Source organism: Eucalyptus grandis, chromosome 3 (assembly GCF_016545825.1).
Source record: "Eucalyptus grandis isolate ANBG69807.140 chromosome 3, ASM1654582v1, whole genome shotgun sequence".
Lineage (NCBI taxonomy): Eukaryota > Viridiplantae > Streptophyta > Magnoliopsida > Myrtales > Myrtaceae > Eucalyptus > Eucalyptus grandis.
Genome location: NC_052614.1, coordinates 68,343,486 through 68,363,014, shown reverse-complemented (window position 1 = coordinate 68,363,014; position 19,529 = coordinate 68,343,486). Strand labels below are relative to the sequence as shown.

The 19,529-nt window shown below is 38.2% G+C and overlaps 1 protein-coding gene across 1 annotated transcript; it reads right to left on the bottom strand.

Annotated features, from left to right (window-relative positions):
* Nucleotides 1-2,328: 2,328 nt before the first annotated feature.
* Nucleotides 2,329-18,975, bottom strand: LOC104451116 (disease resistance protein RUN1-like). Its single transcript, XM_039309953.1, has 7 exons — nucleotides 18,687-18,975; nucleotides 6,990-7,788; nucleotides 6,508-6,679; nucleotides 5,872-6,371; nucleotides 5,058-5,433; nucleotides 3,390-4,974; nucleotides 2,329-3,342 (listed from the first exon to the last, which is right to left on the bottom strand). Exons 1-6 carry the CDS (start codon nucleotides 18,973-18,975, stop codon nucleotides 3,799-3,801), a joined length of 3,312 nt encoding a protein of 1,103 aa, XP_039165887.1. The 3' UTR covers nucleotides 2,329-3,342; nucleotides 3,390-3,798.
* Nucleotides 18,976-19,529: the final 554 nt, after the last annotated feature.

Below are 19,529 nucleotides of genomic sequence, written 5' to 3'. Positions count from 1 at the left end.
AATAAATTTATAAATTATTTTTATTAAAAATAAATTTATAAATTATTTTTATTAAAAATAAATTTATAAATTATTTTATTAAAAATAAATTTAATAAATTTATTTTAATTTTTTAATTTTTATTCATTTTATGATTTATTTTATTTTATTTTATTCTTTATTTTTTTGTTACTAAATCATTTTTATTTTTTATATTAAAGTTCGCGCTTGTCGCCACCGGGCCGAAAGGAAGAAATTTCGTGTTGTTATTAAACGAATTTCTAATTTTAGAGTAGAAATTTTGTGTTGTTATCAAATGGTTATTTTTCTTAGAAACTCTTCTAGAAATAAATAAAAAAATCTATTTATTCCGAAATTATTTGAACAAATGGTTGTCATGCGCGCCACAAGTGACCAATGGAATCCGATATATGAGTCAAACTTTCACCCTGGCAAGCACTCAAAATCTCAAGTCACTCCACAGAGGCTTGTCGAAATGAATCATACGTACGAAAGTTCCATCAATCGAAGTTCTTCCAAAGCTTTCACATAATAGTTCTTCTCGCAAGTCTTTGGAGAATCTCGTAACTTAAGGGCGCGTTTGGTAACGATTCCGTTCCCTGAGTAGATTCCGATCAAAACCGATTCTTTTATTCCTGTCCTGAACCGATTCTAAACATTTTAAGCCGTTTGGAACTATCCAAAATTTCCGATTCGGAATAGAATTGCGTTTGGTATCATGTTCATTAATTCTATTCCAAATCAATTTCTTTTAATTTTTAAATATTTTTTTTTTTTTTTTTTACTTTTTTCCTTTTTTTCTTTTTTTCATTTTTTCTTTTCATTTTCTTTTTTTTCTTTTATTTTCTCATCATCTTCTTCTTCTTCGCTCATGCCTCACCCTGGAGCCTCGCCGGCACTGGACGAGGGTCGCCTAGCCGCGCCGAGGCTCGGCCTCGCCATATCTAGTGAGGCCGCCCGTCGGGGTTGGGCGAGGCTTGCCAGCCACCGGGGCCGGGCGAGCCCGCCGTGGCCGTGCGAGCCTCGCTTGGCCACCGTGGGGCCGGGCGTCGCGAGGCTTGCCCACCTCGCCGGCCTCAAGAAGGCCCACTGCGGGCTACGGTGAGGCTCGGCCTCGCCAGATCTGGGGAGGCTGAGCCTCGCCGGACCTCGCCCTGGTCTAGTGAGCCTCCGCCGAGCTCGCCGGACCGGCGGCGGGCGGTGGACGGCGGTCGCGAGATTGGCCGAAGGGAAAAGAAAATTTTTGATTTTGATTCTCAAATTCGTTCCCGGAACGAGAATCAACTTTTTTGGTTCTTGATTCTATTCCCAACTGCTCCCGGAACAAAAATTTTACCAAACGCGATTCTAGGCCGAAACCGATTCCGGAACAAAGAATCAGAATTTGGCCATGTTTGGATGGTTACCAAACAGGGCCTAAGATTTAAGGAGATTTATTTCTTTAGATTACCTATGGATCAACCAATTTATAATAATAGGGAACAACGTTCCAGGAAAATCTCTTTAAATGCATTGAAGTACGGAGGTCTGGAGATTCATGCTAGTGAGCTACTGAGCTTCAAAACTTTCAATTCCTTTGCCTTCGGCAAGAAAAGAGGAGAGAAAAGGCTCAGGTGGCGCTAGCTATTCTAATACTCCCAGGATATTAAAGCTAATGTACACTTTACCTTCAGGATTTGTCCCCATAGTTGTAAATCTCCTGTGACCAAACTGCAAGATAGATCAAGAATGACTAGTTCTCCAAATGCAAAATAAGTAGTTTAGATCTACCTGCATCGTTGCCAATCAAGCCACCTTAATTTTGATAAGTATTCGGAGAATTCCCTCCAATAGTAGCATGTTCCAATCTCAAGAACCTCAAGCTCTTTATTTGTTTGCGAGGCCAGAGGCTGTCATGACAAACAGTGTTCTTGGTAGCCAAAGGCTGTTGCTTGAAGGGAACATGGAAATATTAAGGCGTCTGCATGGCCAAAGTCTCTCACAACATACAGACGGTAATATTCAAGAGGCTCCAATATTTCTCATGACATAGTAAATATCCATACTTGAAATCCATATCAAACAACATATTCTAAAGGATACCTGAAAGCACTCTGCATTTCCTCTCCTACAAGATGATTAAAATGTTTTTTTCACTTCTATAAATAGTCTCCATGTACTGTCCTCATTAGAGCAGAAATTTAAGATGACAAGTTGACCCTATGAAGTATTCTAGTTTCGGTTACATCTTGGAGGCTTCCTCAGGAAAATCACCCACAAATCACCATTCTCAATAGCAATTTAAAAGAAGATTAAAAAAACGAAAGAGAATGAAAACGATCATCATAGAACAAAAGGATGTGGGTTCTTCTCCTTATCACATGGCCATAAGTAGTGTAATAAGCTTTCACGGTGGAGAATCCTTTTTATAAAACGCAAACGAATTATTTTGGCCTGTCGAAGTGCTAAAATCATATGACCGTCGCATAATGAACCTTCATAAGAGAGAGCTCGAGCATAGCAGATAATAATGCACAACAATGTTTGATGGAAAAATGCAGTGCCTGATGGAAGTTGCAGAATACGGAATCGGGATCAGTGTATTGATTAGAACAGATATTGCACAATGATTAACGCTCGTTGCAACACTGATACGGGTACCCGAAAGGCTTTGTTCTTACAACTTTTAAGACCAACATCGACCCAGATTGAGAGTCAAACTCTGCAACACTGCAGCTGCGACTCCCCTGTTAATCTTTTAAGCCTCAGCCCAAAAGGAACGAGCAGCATGCGACGCCACGTGTTGGACTCGAGTCCCATCAGCTTATCTTTTCAACGTGCATCCACCGGACTTCCAAGGCTACAAACTCCCATCCAAACAAAAGAGCCAGCCATCTCTCCTCCTCCACCAAGTAGAGTCTTTGCCCAATCATCATTCTGACATTGAGGATCCATGCCCACCCAGTATATTGCTACTAAATCTGTCCCCACCTTCTTCTGAATGACAAAAACGAGCGAAAAATGAAGAAATTAAAATGCCAAGAATGCTCCATGATTTCATGCACAAAGCACTGGCAAATTGAATTATCTAATATCAATTTTTCTGTTGTTAGTTTTATGTTGGATTCTGTGCTCCAGTTGCCATTTATGCATCTTCACCAGAAGAATAGAAAATAAATGAAAGAATTGAGAAATTAAAATCGAAAGCTGGCAAAAGATTTCAAAGCACAAACTTGCCTGTCCAAGCCCCCAAGGTCGGGCCTACCAACAAAGAAGTTCCAAGCCCAAGAGGTGGAGAGGACACTGCTCGGAAATTTGACTGCAGGACCAAAAGAGAAGGACCGTGTGGTGCGCATCATGGAGCTGTACAGATGTTCAAGTCAAAGAAAGCAAAAAGTAGCAATATTTACCTTTCAAAGAGCCTCCAACTTCTTATTGAAGATAGACCGAAAATCCACTGTGCAGCAAGATCTTCACTCATAAGTCGGAATCATTCTTGAAGCATTTCCCCAATATTCTAACCATCGGTGCGAGCACCATAACCGCCGACTATTTGTTTTTCTGGGAAATTGTACCCATCGATTTCGAATGTACGATTTGTTCGATCCGGCAATCCGGTCAATGAAGGGCAGTCCATTAAAGTGAGCCTTCTAAAATGAGGCAAATTTTCCAACCCATCAAGTTTTCGCACATTGCAGTCAGATATTTTCAGTAGTTCCAATCGCCTCAAACCTTTAAGACTGATAGTCTCTGCCAAGTGACAGCGTTTGAGTTCTAATTCAGACAGACCTCTCACCGTAGAAAATAATGAATATTGAATCATGCAGCTATGAAGGCACAATACCGATAAGCTAGAGGGTAGCTCCCAAGGTCACACAAGCATGCATAGTGTAAAACAAGTTTTCTAAGTTGAAGTTTACTAAAATGTTTAGGTAGCTTGTTAATCTTTGAGTGGCACAACTCCAAGATTTCTAGACTCGCTAGTCTTGCTAACCATCCAATTTGTGGTGGCTCAGGGGAAGAATTCTGCATTGGATCAGTAGGATTAAAGTTATCACCCAAGTACAGCTCTTTCAAGTTTCTCAAGAAAGAAAGGTCTGACACAGTCCACATTGTCTTGGATCCCCAGCGAAGAATGCTTAAACTAGATGGAAGTCTTTGCAAATCCCAAAGTTGGTCACATTTACTTAAATCTAGCTGTTGGAGATCAGAGAGCAATGGAAGAGTCCAGGGTAGGCTACTAATCTCGGTAGATGATAACCTCAAGATTTTCAAAGAGGATAATCCTCTGATATCACAGATGATCCACCCCTTCAGATTCCCGCATTGTGAAAGATCTATCTCTTCCAGCTTTTCTAGATTTTTTATATCTTTGGGGAATTTTTCTAAGTGAGTATTCTCCATCTTCAGCACTTTCAAATTTTTCAAATGCTTGATGGACCTATGTAAACTAGCAATCTTGGTGCTTGATAGATCCATGACTTCCAGCGACTCAAGATTCCCAATGGAAGGAGGAAGCTCACATAGTTTCTCACAATTTCCTAGAAGCAGGCTCCGAAGTTTCTTTAAGGACTTAATAGAATCTGGTAGCTCTTCAATATCAGCACCATCCAGTCGAAGATGCACAAGAGATTCCAAGTGACCAATAGAGTCTGATATATGAGCCAATTTTTTGCACTGGCAAGCGCTCAGAATCTTAAGTTTCTCCATGGAGGCTGGCTTGAAATCAATATTCTTAATGGCAGTTCCATCTATCAGAAGTTCTTCTAAATCTTTCATATCACACAGTTCTTGCGGCAATTTGCTGACGGATTTGCAGAATTTAAGATTTAAGGAGACTAAGTTCTTCAGATTACCTATCAATGGATCAATTTGGGATAGTGCGGAACAATGTTCCAGGACCAATATCTCTAAGTACATCAAAGCATGGAAGTCTGGAAAAGCATTCAGGTTACTACAACTACTTAGGTTCAAAACCTTCAATTCCTTTGCCTTCTGAAGAAAAGAGGACAAAAAAGGTTCAGTTGGTGCTAGCTATTCTAATAATCCCAAGATACATAGACAAAATTGCACTTTACCTTCAAGACTTGTCCCCATACTTGTGAATCTCCAATGACCAAACTGCGAGATAGATCAAGAATGACCAGTTTCTCCAAATGAAAAATAAGTAGTTCAGAGATCTGACTGCACCCTTGCCAATCAAGCCACCTTAAATTTGAAAGAACATTCTGAGAACTCCCTCCAACAGAATCCTTGTCCAATCTCCAAAACCTCAAGTGCCCTAGGTAGCCAGATACATCGTGAGAACTCCCTCCAACAATAGCCCGGTCCAATCTCAAGAACCTCAAGCTCCCTAGATGGCTAAATCTTTCACATCTTAAACTTTCACTTTGTTCCTCATCAAATGTGAGACCAAGGGCTTCCACCTTGCTAGGACTCTGCAAATCGAAGGAACTAAATAAGTAGAAAGGGAAATGAAATATAGCCATTCACACTTCATTTGGGAAAGAAAAAATTAAGAAAAGGAAGTATCTTCAAAGATTGTTGACTGTGTTTACACCAAAAGTTTTATGCTTTAAAGTATACCTTCTTTCCATTAAGTGTGGAAAGTGCTTCAAGGTGATTCCATAACCTACTTCGGTTTCGAGGCTCGTGGGGATCTTGCATTCTAACAGTTTCCCGGCCAAATTCCCTTAGTTGATTATGCATCCATATTTCATTGTTTTCTCCAATTTTGACCAAACCTAGGTCATGAAGAAATTTGACTCCTCTTGGATCATATTTACATGCACGCCACATGTGTAAGGGAATTCTCTCATCTGTTCCAATGAAAAAACATGCTATGTCGAGAAATATCTCTTTGTCTCTTCATGCAAGGAGTCATAGCTTAACTGGATCACTTGTTGGACTTTATTCTCCGGCTTCCTTTTTAAGCTATCCAATGTATCTTTCCATGTTTGTCTTTTCCCCTTATTCTTATGCAAGAAAGAAGCTGTTACTTCTATTGCCAAAGGAAGCCCTCCAATGGTATTAACAATATCTCTGGATAGAGAATCATACTCATCCTCCTCTTCACAAGTACACCCACTAAAAGCATGCTTGCGGAAAAGTTGAAGAGCTTGACAAGGCCCCATTTCTCCAACCTCATACTTATCAGCCACTCCATCTCCATAACCATCAAGAACATCGATTTTTCCAACTGTCATGAGAATCCTACTTCCCGGGCCAAACCAACTGAGTTTCCTAACTAAATGCTTGATTTGTTCAAAAGCATGCACATCATCAAGAAGAATGAGAACTTTCATTTTGCTAAATGAACTTTCTATGACATTAGTCATTTGATCAAGAGTTCCTAGCCTTCTACGTTCTTTCCTTCGGAGGTCTGAGATTAACTGTTCTTGTAGGCCCATGATGAGTCCATCGTATGCACCATTTTCTCGAATATTACAGCGTTCAAAGAGACGATGAATTTTGTTGTACACAACCTTTGCAAGGGTAGTCCGGTTGCCTACAAGAACAGTTGTGTACATCTTTGTCATGTACTCCGGTTGCCTGCTCATTGACATAGATGACACCAAGCTTTTTCATAACCTCCCGTATGTGGGGTTCCATGCCCACCAAACCGTCAGTCACATCTAAATCATTCTTCTTCAGCCACTCTAGAATATATGAAACAACTGTCTCTATGATTGCACCATGACTGCCAAATGTGAAGATGAAAATAAGGAACCGTGATGAGATTACAACATAATTAACAACAGTCCATGAAAATTACGAAGGAAATTATCTAGTTTTTTTTTTTTTTTGTCGAAAGGAAATAATCCAGTTAAACCGTACTAAATTTACCAATTAAGGACGATGCAGTGGGCAACAAGAAGGGCACGGAAAGTACATTTGCCTCATTATCAAATCTAGCCCCATCCAGTTAAAAATTTCAAAAACATAGTGCTTGGCAAAATTCTCATATAGCTAAAGCTAATATCATTAAAAGGACAGTAAAAGTTGATTACCCCTCGTTTGTCTTCCGCAGATCATATCCCATCATCTCAGTAATCTTTCCGAGAGCCTGCTTCCATTTATAAATTTCCTTGCGGTCAATTCTACGGCGCTCGTGCTTACTGAAGGATTCCTCAACACATCCACGTTGGTATTTTAAATCAGCGGGGTCGATATCATAGAAAATGGGCACGACCAGTGGAGCCTCTGCTTCTTTGCATACCACCATTTGTGCCAATTCCATGAGACAACTCCTACTGGATGCATAATCCTTGGAGATAATGGGTATTGATATCTTGGATTGGTTTATGGATTGAACCAATGCATCAGGGATATTTTCTCCAGGATCAAGATCATTATTGTCTCTAAAGACCCTGATCCTCGCATTAATCAGGCTGGTGTAGAGGTAATCTGCAAATCCATTGCGAGTATTGGGACCTCTAAAACTCAAGAACACTTCATAATTGGTTCTTGATGAGGTAGAGATGGATGATAAAGACGACGAGGACTGCAATGATGATGGAGGCGGCAGCGGCGGCGACCAAGGTGGAGGCAGGGACAGCGGTGGAGGAGAAGGTGGCGGTGGCAGCGACTGAGGCAGAGGCAGGGGTGGTGGTGGTGGAGGAGGCGGCGGTGGCGGCAACTGAGGGGAGGCGGGGAGGCGGCAGTGGAGGAGGCGGCGGCCTCTGTAAAATGAAAAGGCGAACTCTATCACAAAGTTGCCACTCCGATTAATATAATTCCCGCAAAGCATCGAAGCAAAAAGTGGAGGCATAAGGCCTTGACTAGATGTTCTGATCTGAGACAATCGAGCTGCTTTAGAAAGGAAAGAAAAATGAAAACGGAAACGAAAGGAAAGAAAATGAGTTGACCCCATCCGATCTAGGCTCATTGATGATGTTCCTAAAAGGATATGAGATCTAAGCCGGTTTGAAGATCAAATTAAGATTAAAAAAAAAATGTTCTTGTGTTGTCCAAAGAAATATTTGCGCCGAAGATGCAGATCTGAGCATACACCAGCTGAAATCAACAGTCCTCATCCTCACGCAGACATAACCCACAAAAGAAATGAACAAGAAAGCGGAACTAACCGGATTTCTCCTCTTGCGTCTATAATACAGGCAACACAAAGGAGGCGACAGAAACGAGTTGGGGGCCATCACCTCCCTCTCTCGCTCGCTATCGATGCTACACGAAGAGATCTTTCCTCCCGGAGCTGGACCTTAGGATATCAGATAAAAGATTGATTAAAAGTGAATGCCGGTGGAAGATGCAAGACTTGAGAATGCATAAGTCAACGCAACTTTTGTGGCAACCAAAAAAGAGAATATTTTAGTATTATTATCAAAATTTCATTAACAGGTGTGGAAAAAGGGCCGCAACTTTTTGTGGCACGTGTTAATTTTTTATTTGTCCTAACATCGTTAGACATATATGCATTAATTTTTACCCTCATTTCTTTTTCTTTTTTTTTTTTTGAATAAAACGGGATATTCGAATATTGAGGTTGGACTAGTCCTTACGGATACACATAATCGATACCGTTATCTCGGCAAAAATCGCTTCAAGTGCTAAAAATTGACACAATAAGATACTTAGGTGCCAAAAGTTACGAAAATGATACTTAAATGCCACTTTCGTAAAAAGGTAGGACACTTGAATGCCATCTCTCAGCGAAACCAAAAAAAATCATACGTGACAATTAAATATTAATATTATTTGCCTACGTGGCCACCGAAGAGCTAACTCAGCTCTAATTCTCCCAAAACATCGTCGTTTTTATAGTTAGCCAAAATAGAGCCCTTTAAATCGACCAAACAACGTCGCTTAATTTTAATATAATATAAAAATTAATTAAATTAAGTTAATAATAATAATAATAATAATAATAATAATAATAATAATAATAATAACAACAACTTATATTTATTTTTTTAAAATGGAGGAAGAGGAGGAGGAGGAGGAGGAGGAGGGAGGGAGCCGACGCTAAGGGCCGAGCCCTCATCACCGTCGCCACCCCACCATCGCCAAAAGGTGGGCGATGGTCGGCCGGGCTTTGCCAAGCCCCGGCCAGGGCCGATGGCCCTAGCCAACGGGTGGCAAGGGCCTGCGTGCCCTCGCCTTAGATCTGGGCAAGGGTCACTGAGCCTCGCTCGGCCGACCTAAAGGCCGCCCCGTTGGGGGCCATTGTAGCTCTAGGGTGAGAGCACGCAGCCCTCGCCATCGGTTGGCTAGCCGCCGGCTCTCGGCCCAGCTCGTAGCCCTAGCCAACCTCCCCACCTCCCTAGCAACGGAGGTGAGATGGCGGGCGGCGGCGGCGAGGACTCAACCCTTAGCCGTCGATTGCCTCCCTCCTCCTCTCCCCCTCTTTTTAAATTAATTAATTAATTATTTTTATTTTTAATTTTAATTAATTATTATATTAAAATTTAAATTATACCAAAACGACGTCGTTTTAACACTATTTAGCCACATCAAAGCATACAAAAAGACGTCGTTTGCGCGTAGCTCGCCGGAAAATTGCCACATCGTTGTTTTGGCTAAATTTTCTCGCCAAGTACTTAAGTAATCCATTTTACTCCAATTTTGCACTTAAGTGTTACTTTCGTAACTTTTGACACTTAAGTGTTCCTTTGTACCAACTTTTGACAGTCCGAGATCCAGGTGTCCTGTCATCTCTCTTATTGTTTTACAATTTAATTTTAACTCATTTGTGCTTAAAAATATTTTCTATTTAATATAGTACCGCAGTTCACAATTTTTCTTATTATCGGAGACCAAAGTTTCTATAAATCATATATATATTCATTTCAAACATGGTACAATATCACACCATCTCGGGGAGGTCAAATGGGTGAAGTCAATCTCAAAGACAGACTCGGGAGCCAAAAGTATACATGTCAAATGGCGAGTCGGATCGGGGTCATAAATGATTCAATCTAAATAGACTTATTTATTATAATACAAATTTCTTGACTCATACCCTAACCATCTACTCTATTCATATTGTCAAAATCCTTCCATATTTAATCAAATTCATGAAAACTTGTTTCTAATGATTTTTTTTTTTAAATATATTGCTAAAACTTTTTCATGCAATATAAATTTAGTTGACAATTTTTATCATTTTCTTTCTTTTTCTTCTAAGGCCGGCAAGGGTTGTCAACCCTTGCCTATGGTTGGTGATGGTCAATCAACCCTCGCCAAACTTATAAGGAAAAAAAAAGTTAGAAAAAAACGGAAAGATAAAAAAAATTATTAAAAAATTCAAAAATTATAAAATTATAAAAATTGGCTTGATGTCTCCAACTCCACTTGATATGAATTAAAAATAGTTTGTTCTCTTTTTTTCATATAGGTTAGAAATGAGATAGCCATCAATTCATTTATGACTCATTTAGATAATTAAACAACCCATTTATGATCTATTTAAACATGATTTTAAAACTCAAGACAATCAATTTATGACTTGCATCATCAAATATGGGTTTTAGACACATTTTGCCATCTCGAGTCAAAAGTGACTTCGTGGTGTTGTCACTCATACAAAGCTTTTGTCGATCGGGAGGAGACTCTAACTATAAATGTGTTCAAAGCCGACATTCTTGGATTGAGCAAAGAGTAGGCGAAGGTTGAGCAGAGAAGGATATTTCAGATTAGTGGAAAGAGAGTCAGAAGAGACACAATAGAGTAGTTCTGGAAGATGCACATATAAATTCTGCTCGTTAAATTCTAGTGAGGAGCAGTTCCAGACTCCGTACAAGCTCCACGTAAAATCTACCCATTAGAACATGTTTATCATTTTTTTGGAATATGGAACCTACGTTGCATATCCAGATTCTATCTATATTATTAATTAAATGATTATAGTGAATCATCACATTTAATAATCACCAGTTGTTTTTTTCTTTGGTAGGAAACCACTGGTTGTTGTTATAATCCACTAACTACAACTTATATTTAGACATATGAAAAATATTAAATACCAACAAGGTAAAAGTTTTAATCATAATAGAAGCTTAAACTAGTGGTTCTTGATTATACGATTATCATCAGACGCCATAAAATACTGCAGAACCGCGTAAAAACATAGATAAAGAAAAACACAAAAACTTATTTTAGATTCTCCAAGTTTCACTTATGTAGAATCTGAAACTTACCCGCTAAAACCTATCATACATATCTTAGAACTTGAAACTTGATAGATTTCTACTAGTCTGATTCTTCAATTTTAAATTGGGTTAATACCCTAAAAAACTCCAAACTGGTACACTTGTAACAAATTTACCCCAAACTATTTTTTTAACCATGAAAAACCTCAAACTGGTATACCTGTGACAAATTTACCCCGACTGACTATAAAAAATCCTAAACTGGTATATTTATGACAAATTTACCCCAAACTAATTTATTCGACTGCAAAAAACCCCAAAATAGTAAATTTGTGACAAATATACCCTATGCTAAATTGGATTAATACCACAAAAAAAAATCACAAAAATTGTAAACGGTGACAAACAGAACATAAAATCCTAAATTGGCATATCGGTTAACTGTCACGTGTCATTTAACTTAATAATTTAAAAATACAATTTAACGAAAACTAACAGAGGGTAATTTTGTTACAAGTGTACCAGTTTGGGGTAAATTTGTCAAAGGTATACCGGTTTTGGGTTTTTGGTGGTCAAAAATTTAGTTTGGGGTAAATTTGTCACAAGTGTACCAGTTTGAGGTTTTTCAGGGTATTAACTCTTTTAAATTTTATCATGAAACCATACTCACCCCTATTAGATGCCAGAGGAGGAGGAGGTACGGAGGGCTGAGTGTGGCCATCCACCGCTTGATGAACAAGAAAAAAGGCGGTGGTTTCTATGGGTATTTCGTCTGATTACCATTAAATGCTGTGTATTTAGACATTCAAGCTGTGGAAATGGTGTCAACCATGTTCTATTTGATTCTGGATTGATTTGAATTTGATCGTTTCAAATTTCTAAAAATATAAGCAAATGAGCTAAGTGTGCTTACCAATTTACATTTGTTCATTTAAAAGTTACGGGACCAATGACTTAGCTAATGATCCATTATCCACTTGTTTTTTTTTTTTTTTAAACTTGTACTTTGTTCTTGTTCTTACTTATTCCTACCTTCCTCCACGACCTTCCTCCATAGTAATGAAAATGCAATAATGCAACAATTTTTTTTTCAAGTTTTGTTTACATTCAGATTTTGTTCATTTTATGGAATAACTTCCAACAAAACGTTTTCTAAATTTTCCAACGTTTGTTTCATAGAAAATCAACTAATCAAGAAAACGTTTTTGCTATTGAAAAAACACCTTCATAAGTGGGGAAAATATTTTTCGCTTTTCAAATGTAAAAACATTTTCCATAACTTCTTCCACCTTTCTTTCTTTCACCAAACATATTTTCATTTCATTTTTATGTTTTCTTTTTATTTATTTTATTTTCTTTCTTTCCTTCTCTTCTTTTTCAACCTTGGCTAATTGCCACCTGCCGCCATGATTGGCGATTGGCCAAGGCCAAACAAGAAGAATAGAAGGAAAGAAAGAAAGAAAAAAAAAAGGAAAGGAAATATATTAAAAAATTAAAAATAAATTTTTAAAAAATAAAATTATAAAAAATTATTGAAATAAAAGTGCATGCAGGAAAACATTTTCTTACCAAATGGCGCAAAATATTTTCTAGTTTATTTTTAAATTTTAACCGAAAAACGAAAATATAATTTACTTTTCAGGAAACCATTCTTCAAAAATAACTTTCAGAAATATCATATTTTCCGCAACAAATGGTGCCTCGTTCTAATTTACCAGACATTGGCAAGAAAGAGAATGTTGGACAACTTTTACGGATGCTAGCCCATTCAACATCAAATATCAAAAATGAAAAAAATAACAGAACAAAAAAATTCCACCTCTCCAGCACTATGGACGCTAAAGACGAGAAATAAAAAATGTTAAAAGTTAACATAATTCAGAGACATCCAGGGCTCGAAAATCCGAATTGGCCCCGCATTTCTCAAGCATGAGTTAGATGGGGCCAGTCCCTGAGCGTATTTAAGTGATTTTCATTTCAAGCTTGTTCAGGCTACAAGCCTAAGGGAGTCGAGATGGCATTAGTAGAAATAAGTGAAGTAGCAATTATAGTTTAATGTAATGAAACATAAAGGAGATACAATGATACGCAAATGAGAATGAAGGCTAATCAGAGTCAATGAAAGCATGTTATAAAATATATTTCAAATTTAGTAACTGTATTCACTGATTAATGCGATGTTTTGAAACGGTCATGTAGATAAAATATTGTTTAATCATCCTATATCTTGCTATATGCTTTTATTAGAAAATGGAATTTGATAGGCTATGAAAGCAAATTTCCACATAGGACCAATCTAATGCTCACTGGTCCAGAAACTGCCATCTGGGATTTGGGAACAGATAAGAAAAAATTGATTAGGAATAATATAATGAAAGATGTCAAGTTTGGAAGCTTAGTGTCAAAGATTTGCACAAATACAAAGGAAGCTGAGAGGAGTGAAGGGGTTGATGGTGTGTTAACATAGAGATACGTGGGAGTTGCAGATTCTTCACATTAGAAAGTCATTGACATCAACCGCTGTCTCTAAGATGATTAAATACAATTTGTGAATGGTATTTATCAACAAATATAGACCTTGAAGGAAATTAGATGTAAATTTACAAAAATAAGAATTATAAGGTAAAAGAACTTCCATCAACATCAACTCAGTTCAAAAATAAAAATGGAAGGAAAAATCTTCCAATTCAGCAACTATTAATAGATGAATTACTAAATTATGAAAATTTAGTTATATACGTTAAGTTAATTTATGATATTCTGAACAAAATTTCTCAAATGACCGGAGCATTTTGGTCTGGTGATTAACATTATTAAATAAATTTGCTCTTGATTTTAGGAAAATTCTAATCCATTTTTCAAATCTGCGTAAGGATAATGGTCTAGCTGCCCTTGCTTGACCAAATTTTTGATGTATTGGCCAAATGTTTTATGAGAAAAATATTAATTAGTCTAGCGTTTTGTCAATGTAAAGAGGCAAAATCTTATCCAAAATTAGACCGAGATGAAAAGAGAAATTGAGTGACTTGGTCGACTCTCTTTTCATCATGCTCATATTGCTTGCTTTTGGATTAAAGAAACATTAATTGCCAGTTATTTTCTGTAATGGACATCCTGTCATAACGGTAAAGCATTTCCCAGCTTGTGTGGTAGGCAGCCAAGATGACTTGGGAGAAATCTAAGTCAAGCTATGATATACATCCCTATTCAAAAGGCAAAGCATTTCACAGCTTTATCGCAAGTGATCAAAATAATTTGCTCAAATTGTACATGAATCCCTACATGATAAAGTAGGCATTTAAATATTAAAAATGCCTATTAAACTTTAAATCTCTTTCGGCAATTTCAGTCTCATTCTAATTTACCAAACATTGGCAATAAAGAGAATCATGATCCAGATTTCACTCGGCAAGTTTAACTCCTGATAACCAAACAAGCCCTTATGATATGAAACTCTCCGCATCAGTATGGGTTTTGAAATGGCAAACAAACTAATACCATATTTGTCAAAGATATCCAAGATTTATGTTTTTCTACGATAATTTCAAAGGCTTGGCAGGAACTTCAAGAACCAAATTTCTTATTAAATTAGCCTTTATGCGACTCTCTCTCTCTCCGCCCACTAGCCAGTGAAAACCTACCCGACCAAGTTCCATCGCTATCCGATATTACATAAATGGGATTTGTCCAATAGAAATCATAAAACTTGTCATGAAAATATAATTGAGTCCTACATTACAAAAAATACAATTAAATCCTAAAATGTATCATATCGGTACAATTCAATTCTTCACTTTGTCCAATTTAATTAACGGAAAATACTGACGTGGTTTTTTTTTAATATTTTCTCTCTTCTACATGTAATGACGTGGTTAAAACAGGACCATTTTGGTCCAAATTTGATTTTAAAATAATTTTATTTAAATTAAAGGGTTAATACTAAGAAATACTCCAAATTGGTGCAGTTGTAATAAATTTACATCAAGTTAATTTTTTTTACCACAAAAAATCCTAATTGATACACTTATAATAAAATTACCCTCTATTAATTTTTGTTAAATTTTACCGTTAAATTGTTGAGATAGATGACATATGGCAATTGATGAGTGTAATGATTTGGAGATTTATTTTCTGTTTGTCACAGATATAATAATTTGTGATTTTTCGTGGCATTAATATAATTTAACGTAAACTAACTGGGAGTAAATTTATCACAAATATATCAATTTGAGGTTTTTTGTTAGTCAAAAATTAGCTTGTGATAAATTTATCATAAGCGTACTAATTTAGAGTTTTTAGTGATCAAAAATTAATTTGGGTAAATTTCTCATAAATATACCGGTTTGAGGTTTTTCGTCGTATTAAACCTAAATTAAATTTTAAAAAAATCTAAAACTTAAAAGAAGGAAAAAAAAAAAAAAAAAAAAGGCGGCAAGGCTGCCCTCACCATCACCGTTGCCCCACCATTAATCTAAGGTAGCGCATGGTAACGCTATTATTTCTCCCAATTTCTATTCTTGTTCCCCTAACAAAAAAAAGAACAAAAATCTGTTGGTAAAACATTTGTTCCCAGGAACAATTTCTTTAATTTTTTGTTCTCGAACAATTTTGAGAAGCAAAAAGTTGCTTCTGTTCCTAACAATTTCTAGAAATAAGTCGATTTTCTTTTTATTTTTCTTTTATTTCCTTTTGTTGCTGCGACCACCGTCAACCGCCCGAGCCACCGCCTACCACCGCCGGTCGCCAATCGATGCCGCCAATGCCGCCGGCCGTCACCGCCCTGCCCACCGCCCGTCGCCGCCTGCACGACCGCCGGCGTCGCCGCGCCGCCGACCGCCTCCGCCGCCGCCGCCCGCTAGCCGCCGCCACCGCACGACCGCCGCCCGCCCTCCGCCGTTGCCCGCCCACCGCGCCGCCAGCATCGCATGACCGCCGATCACCGGCCGCGGCAACGATCCGTCACGAATAAAAAATGAATAAATACAAAAAAAGAAATTATTGCGTTACCAAACGCATTTATATTTTTTTTTTCTATTCCAAGAGTAGAAATTTTGTGTCGTTACTAAACGGGTTATTTTTTCGGAAATTGTTGGAGCAGAAATAGAAATAAACTATTTCTGAAAAAAAAAAAAAAACTCTTCCCTAGGAACAAGCGTTGTCGTATGTGCAAAGGACTGGCAACTCACCAATCATAGACAAGGACCTACAAGCCTCCCCATATTAGGCAAGGGCTTGCAAGCTCTAGCTAGTGCCCACCCTTGCTGACCGTTCCCCACTATAGCTCCCACCATCGTTGGCCCTTCCCAGCAATAGTGGGGCAACGGCAACGACCTCACCACTTACGTTGTCTTCTTCTTCTTCTTTTTCTTCTTCTTCTTCTTCTTAAATTTTAGCTTATTTTTCATTTAATTTAAATAAAAATCATATTAAAAAATCCTTTTAGCCACATCATCAGCACATAAGAGAGATAAATTATTTTAAAAAGTCACATTAACATTTTTCATTAGCCGAATTGGATGGAGTTATCGAAAGGGCTCAATTACATCGACTGGACAAATTTTAAAATTTGATTGTACTTTTTGAAAATTTTACGACTCAATAAACCATTGACCTAAAACAACAGTTCCAGTATGTGCTCCTGGGCTGCTACAAAATGCCGAAAGTTCTTCCCTGATAACAGGCGAGAGGCTGCTGATGATAACATGTTTATTCTTGTCCCTCCCGCACAAACCAATGAGATCTTCCAGTCACCAACTTTCATTCAGATTTCGTCTGTTCTGCATTCCTCGTAGCCACAAGCCAAACTTAAACTGACAATCTTTTCCTTACATATAACACCTTTCCCTCACAGGCTCAAACGCATGCTTCCCGCTCTGAAGCCAGATACTAGAATTCCCTGCTCTCCATTCACATTTACTCACAGAGCCGAATTACAAACGATTCTGCCAAAAACACTGGGCACTCACAAATGATAGGATTGGGATAACCCATATTAGGTTAAAGGTGAGAAGCTGACCTAGGATCAACAGGATAGGGCACCGATGTCCCATACCCATGCAAAAAGCTCATGCTGAACAAAATTTACCTAAGACAATCTATTTGTGATCTTAAACCAAGATTAAGTAAGATGCCAAAATCAATAACCACTTACAATCATTACTATATTCTTTCTAACCGGCTCGTCCTCTCTGCCATCAGTGTTTTACTATAAATGTCACTCTTGGCAGTTTATCGTGAGGATGCTTTCATTTTAGTAGAGGAGCATCCATGTCATCCAGGGTGTGTCGTACACATTACATCAGCAAGAAAACAATTGAAATGTTCTCAATACAAATGTGAGTCCCAGGACAACGGAACTAATAATTTGGAGTTCTCCAACTGTAATAAACTGATGCATTCTGGGCCAGTTTAAAGACTAGAATCTGTCTAGTGTTGCCTCTCAGACTAATCTGAACAAGAGAAACAACATCATTCCATGAAGAAGGACTGCATGAAATATACAAGGCTCATAAGTCTTTCTCCACGGGTGATGAGTAAAAGATCATTGGAAAATAGGTGCATTTCTTACCTACCCGCTGAGCTTGAGCAAAAGAGGTGCATTTTACAGTCAAATGAATTGTAGATTTGGGTGCTATAGGCACTGTTTATGATGATAAATCTCAGAAGAAAATCGTCTGGTATCATTACTCGCCCAAGCATGTCTTGCACTAAATGCAATATATGTATCTACATCTCCTGCATGCAATGCCAGACAACCAGCCGTATGGTTTGGTTCTTTCACATGTGACAGCTACCAAATGTGTCCCTTAATTGTGCTTATGCACATCGTCTAGGAATTGGATATGCTTTTGGGACAAGAAAATTCCTTGAGATTTTCCAGATATCTATGGAGTTAGATCATTCCAAATTTACAGGAAACGACTAAGTTGGCAGTTGAATAAGAGAGACTGGACAGAAAGATGGATTGGTGAGGGAGAGAGGAATATGAAGGATCTGATGACCAGTGAGTTGTGCAAGGGTGCTTATTTATGGCACTTGGTTCCACTTTTGATAGATGAAGGACTCAAAAAACTTTTGGTGCCAAATTTCAAATTGTGCCAGTTTGCAAACTCAATTTCACAGTGGATTTCAATGATGTTGCCCCCCATAGCCATACGGTTTTGATTGTGTCCGAAGAGGCATGTGAATAACTAAATGTCCACCCAGGAGCACAGGACATCAACTGTTTATTGAACATTCCATTGCGAGCTTTAATGCATCCTGAACTTGCTCTGTGCTTTCTCCCTTGCATTCACTAACATGCTGCATCTTTGGACTACTAGGACGTTCAACATCTTCAAGTTTGATATATCGGGCAATCCACCAAGTGAATTACAGTCTGACAAAATCAAACTTCGTAAATCTGTTAATTGGCCAAGCCCATTGAGATTACATATTTCACAGTGCGAAATATTCAAGATTTCCAGAGAAATTAGTCCTTGAAGTCCCTTAATCTCTTCTACTGCAGATTGGATGAGATGTAGTTCTGATAGTTTGCTCAGATGGTGAACTGCTGGCAATTGTCTCAAGGAAGAACAACATCGAATAGATAAAACGGACAATGATGAGGAAGGTCCAGCACATTCTCAAGATTCACGCCAGATAGAACTAGCTTCTTAAGATGTGAACATGAGAGTGAACCATGCCCAAGTTGCAGTTCACTGACTCGAGAATGAGACAACTCTAACATCTTCAGTTTCGGAAGTACTATGTGCGCAACTAAGAGATCACTTGATCTGGATTTTGGCTCCATCCGTGTTGAGGGACATATGAGCTCCTTAGGATCTTTATCACCCAGACGTATCTTCTCCAACTTCACTAAATCCTTAAGATCTGGCAAGGCCTCCATCCTTTTAGAACTCACATGTAGACAAGTTAATCTGGAGGAAGCTCTGGCAGCACTTGAATCTCGTTGCACCGAAGTAAATCAAGAGTCTGAAGACAAGAAAGACTTCCAATTTCCAAAGGAATGGCAGAAATACTGGAATGTCCCAATCTCAGTATCCTCAGACGATCTAGACTCTTAATAGCAGTTGGAATGGCTCCCTTCAAACTCCTACAATGAGAAGCATGTAACTCTTCAAGGTTGACCAAATTTCCAATTTCTCTAGGCAATTCTCTAATGAAACAAGAATCCATTTTTAACACTTTTAAATGCCCCAAGCAAGTAATTGAATTGGGCAATTCAGATATGCCTGTCCCTGTTATATCCAACTCCTCTAATGAGTTTCCCAAATTGCAAATTGAATCTGGAAGTCTCCCTACCCAACGACAACCCTTTAGAGACAGGATCCGAAGTTTCACCAGCTTTTCGAATGAGGCGGAAATTTGAGTAATTTTTGCATTTTCCAGTGAGAGAACTAAAAGAGATGTCAAGCCACAGACTGAATCAGGCAGGTGACT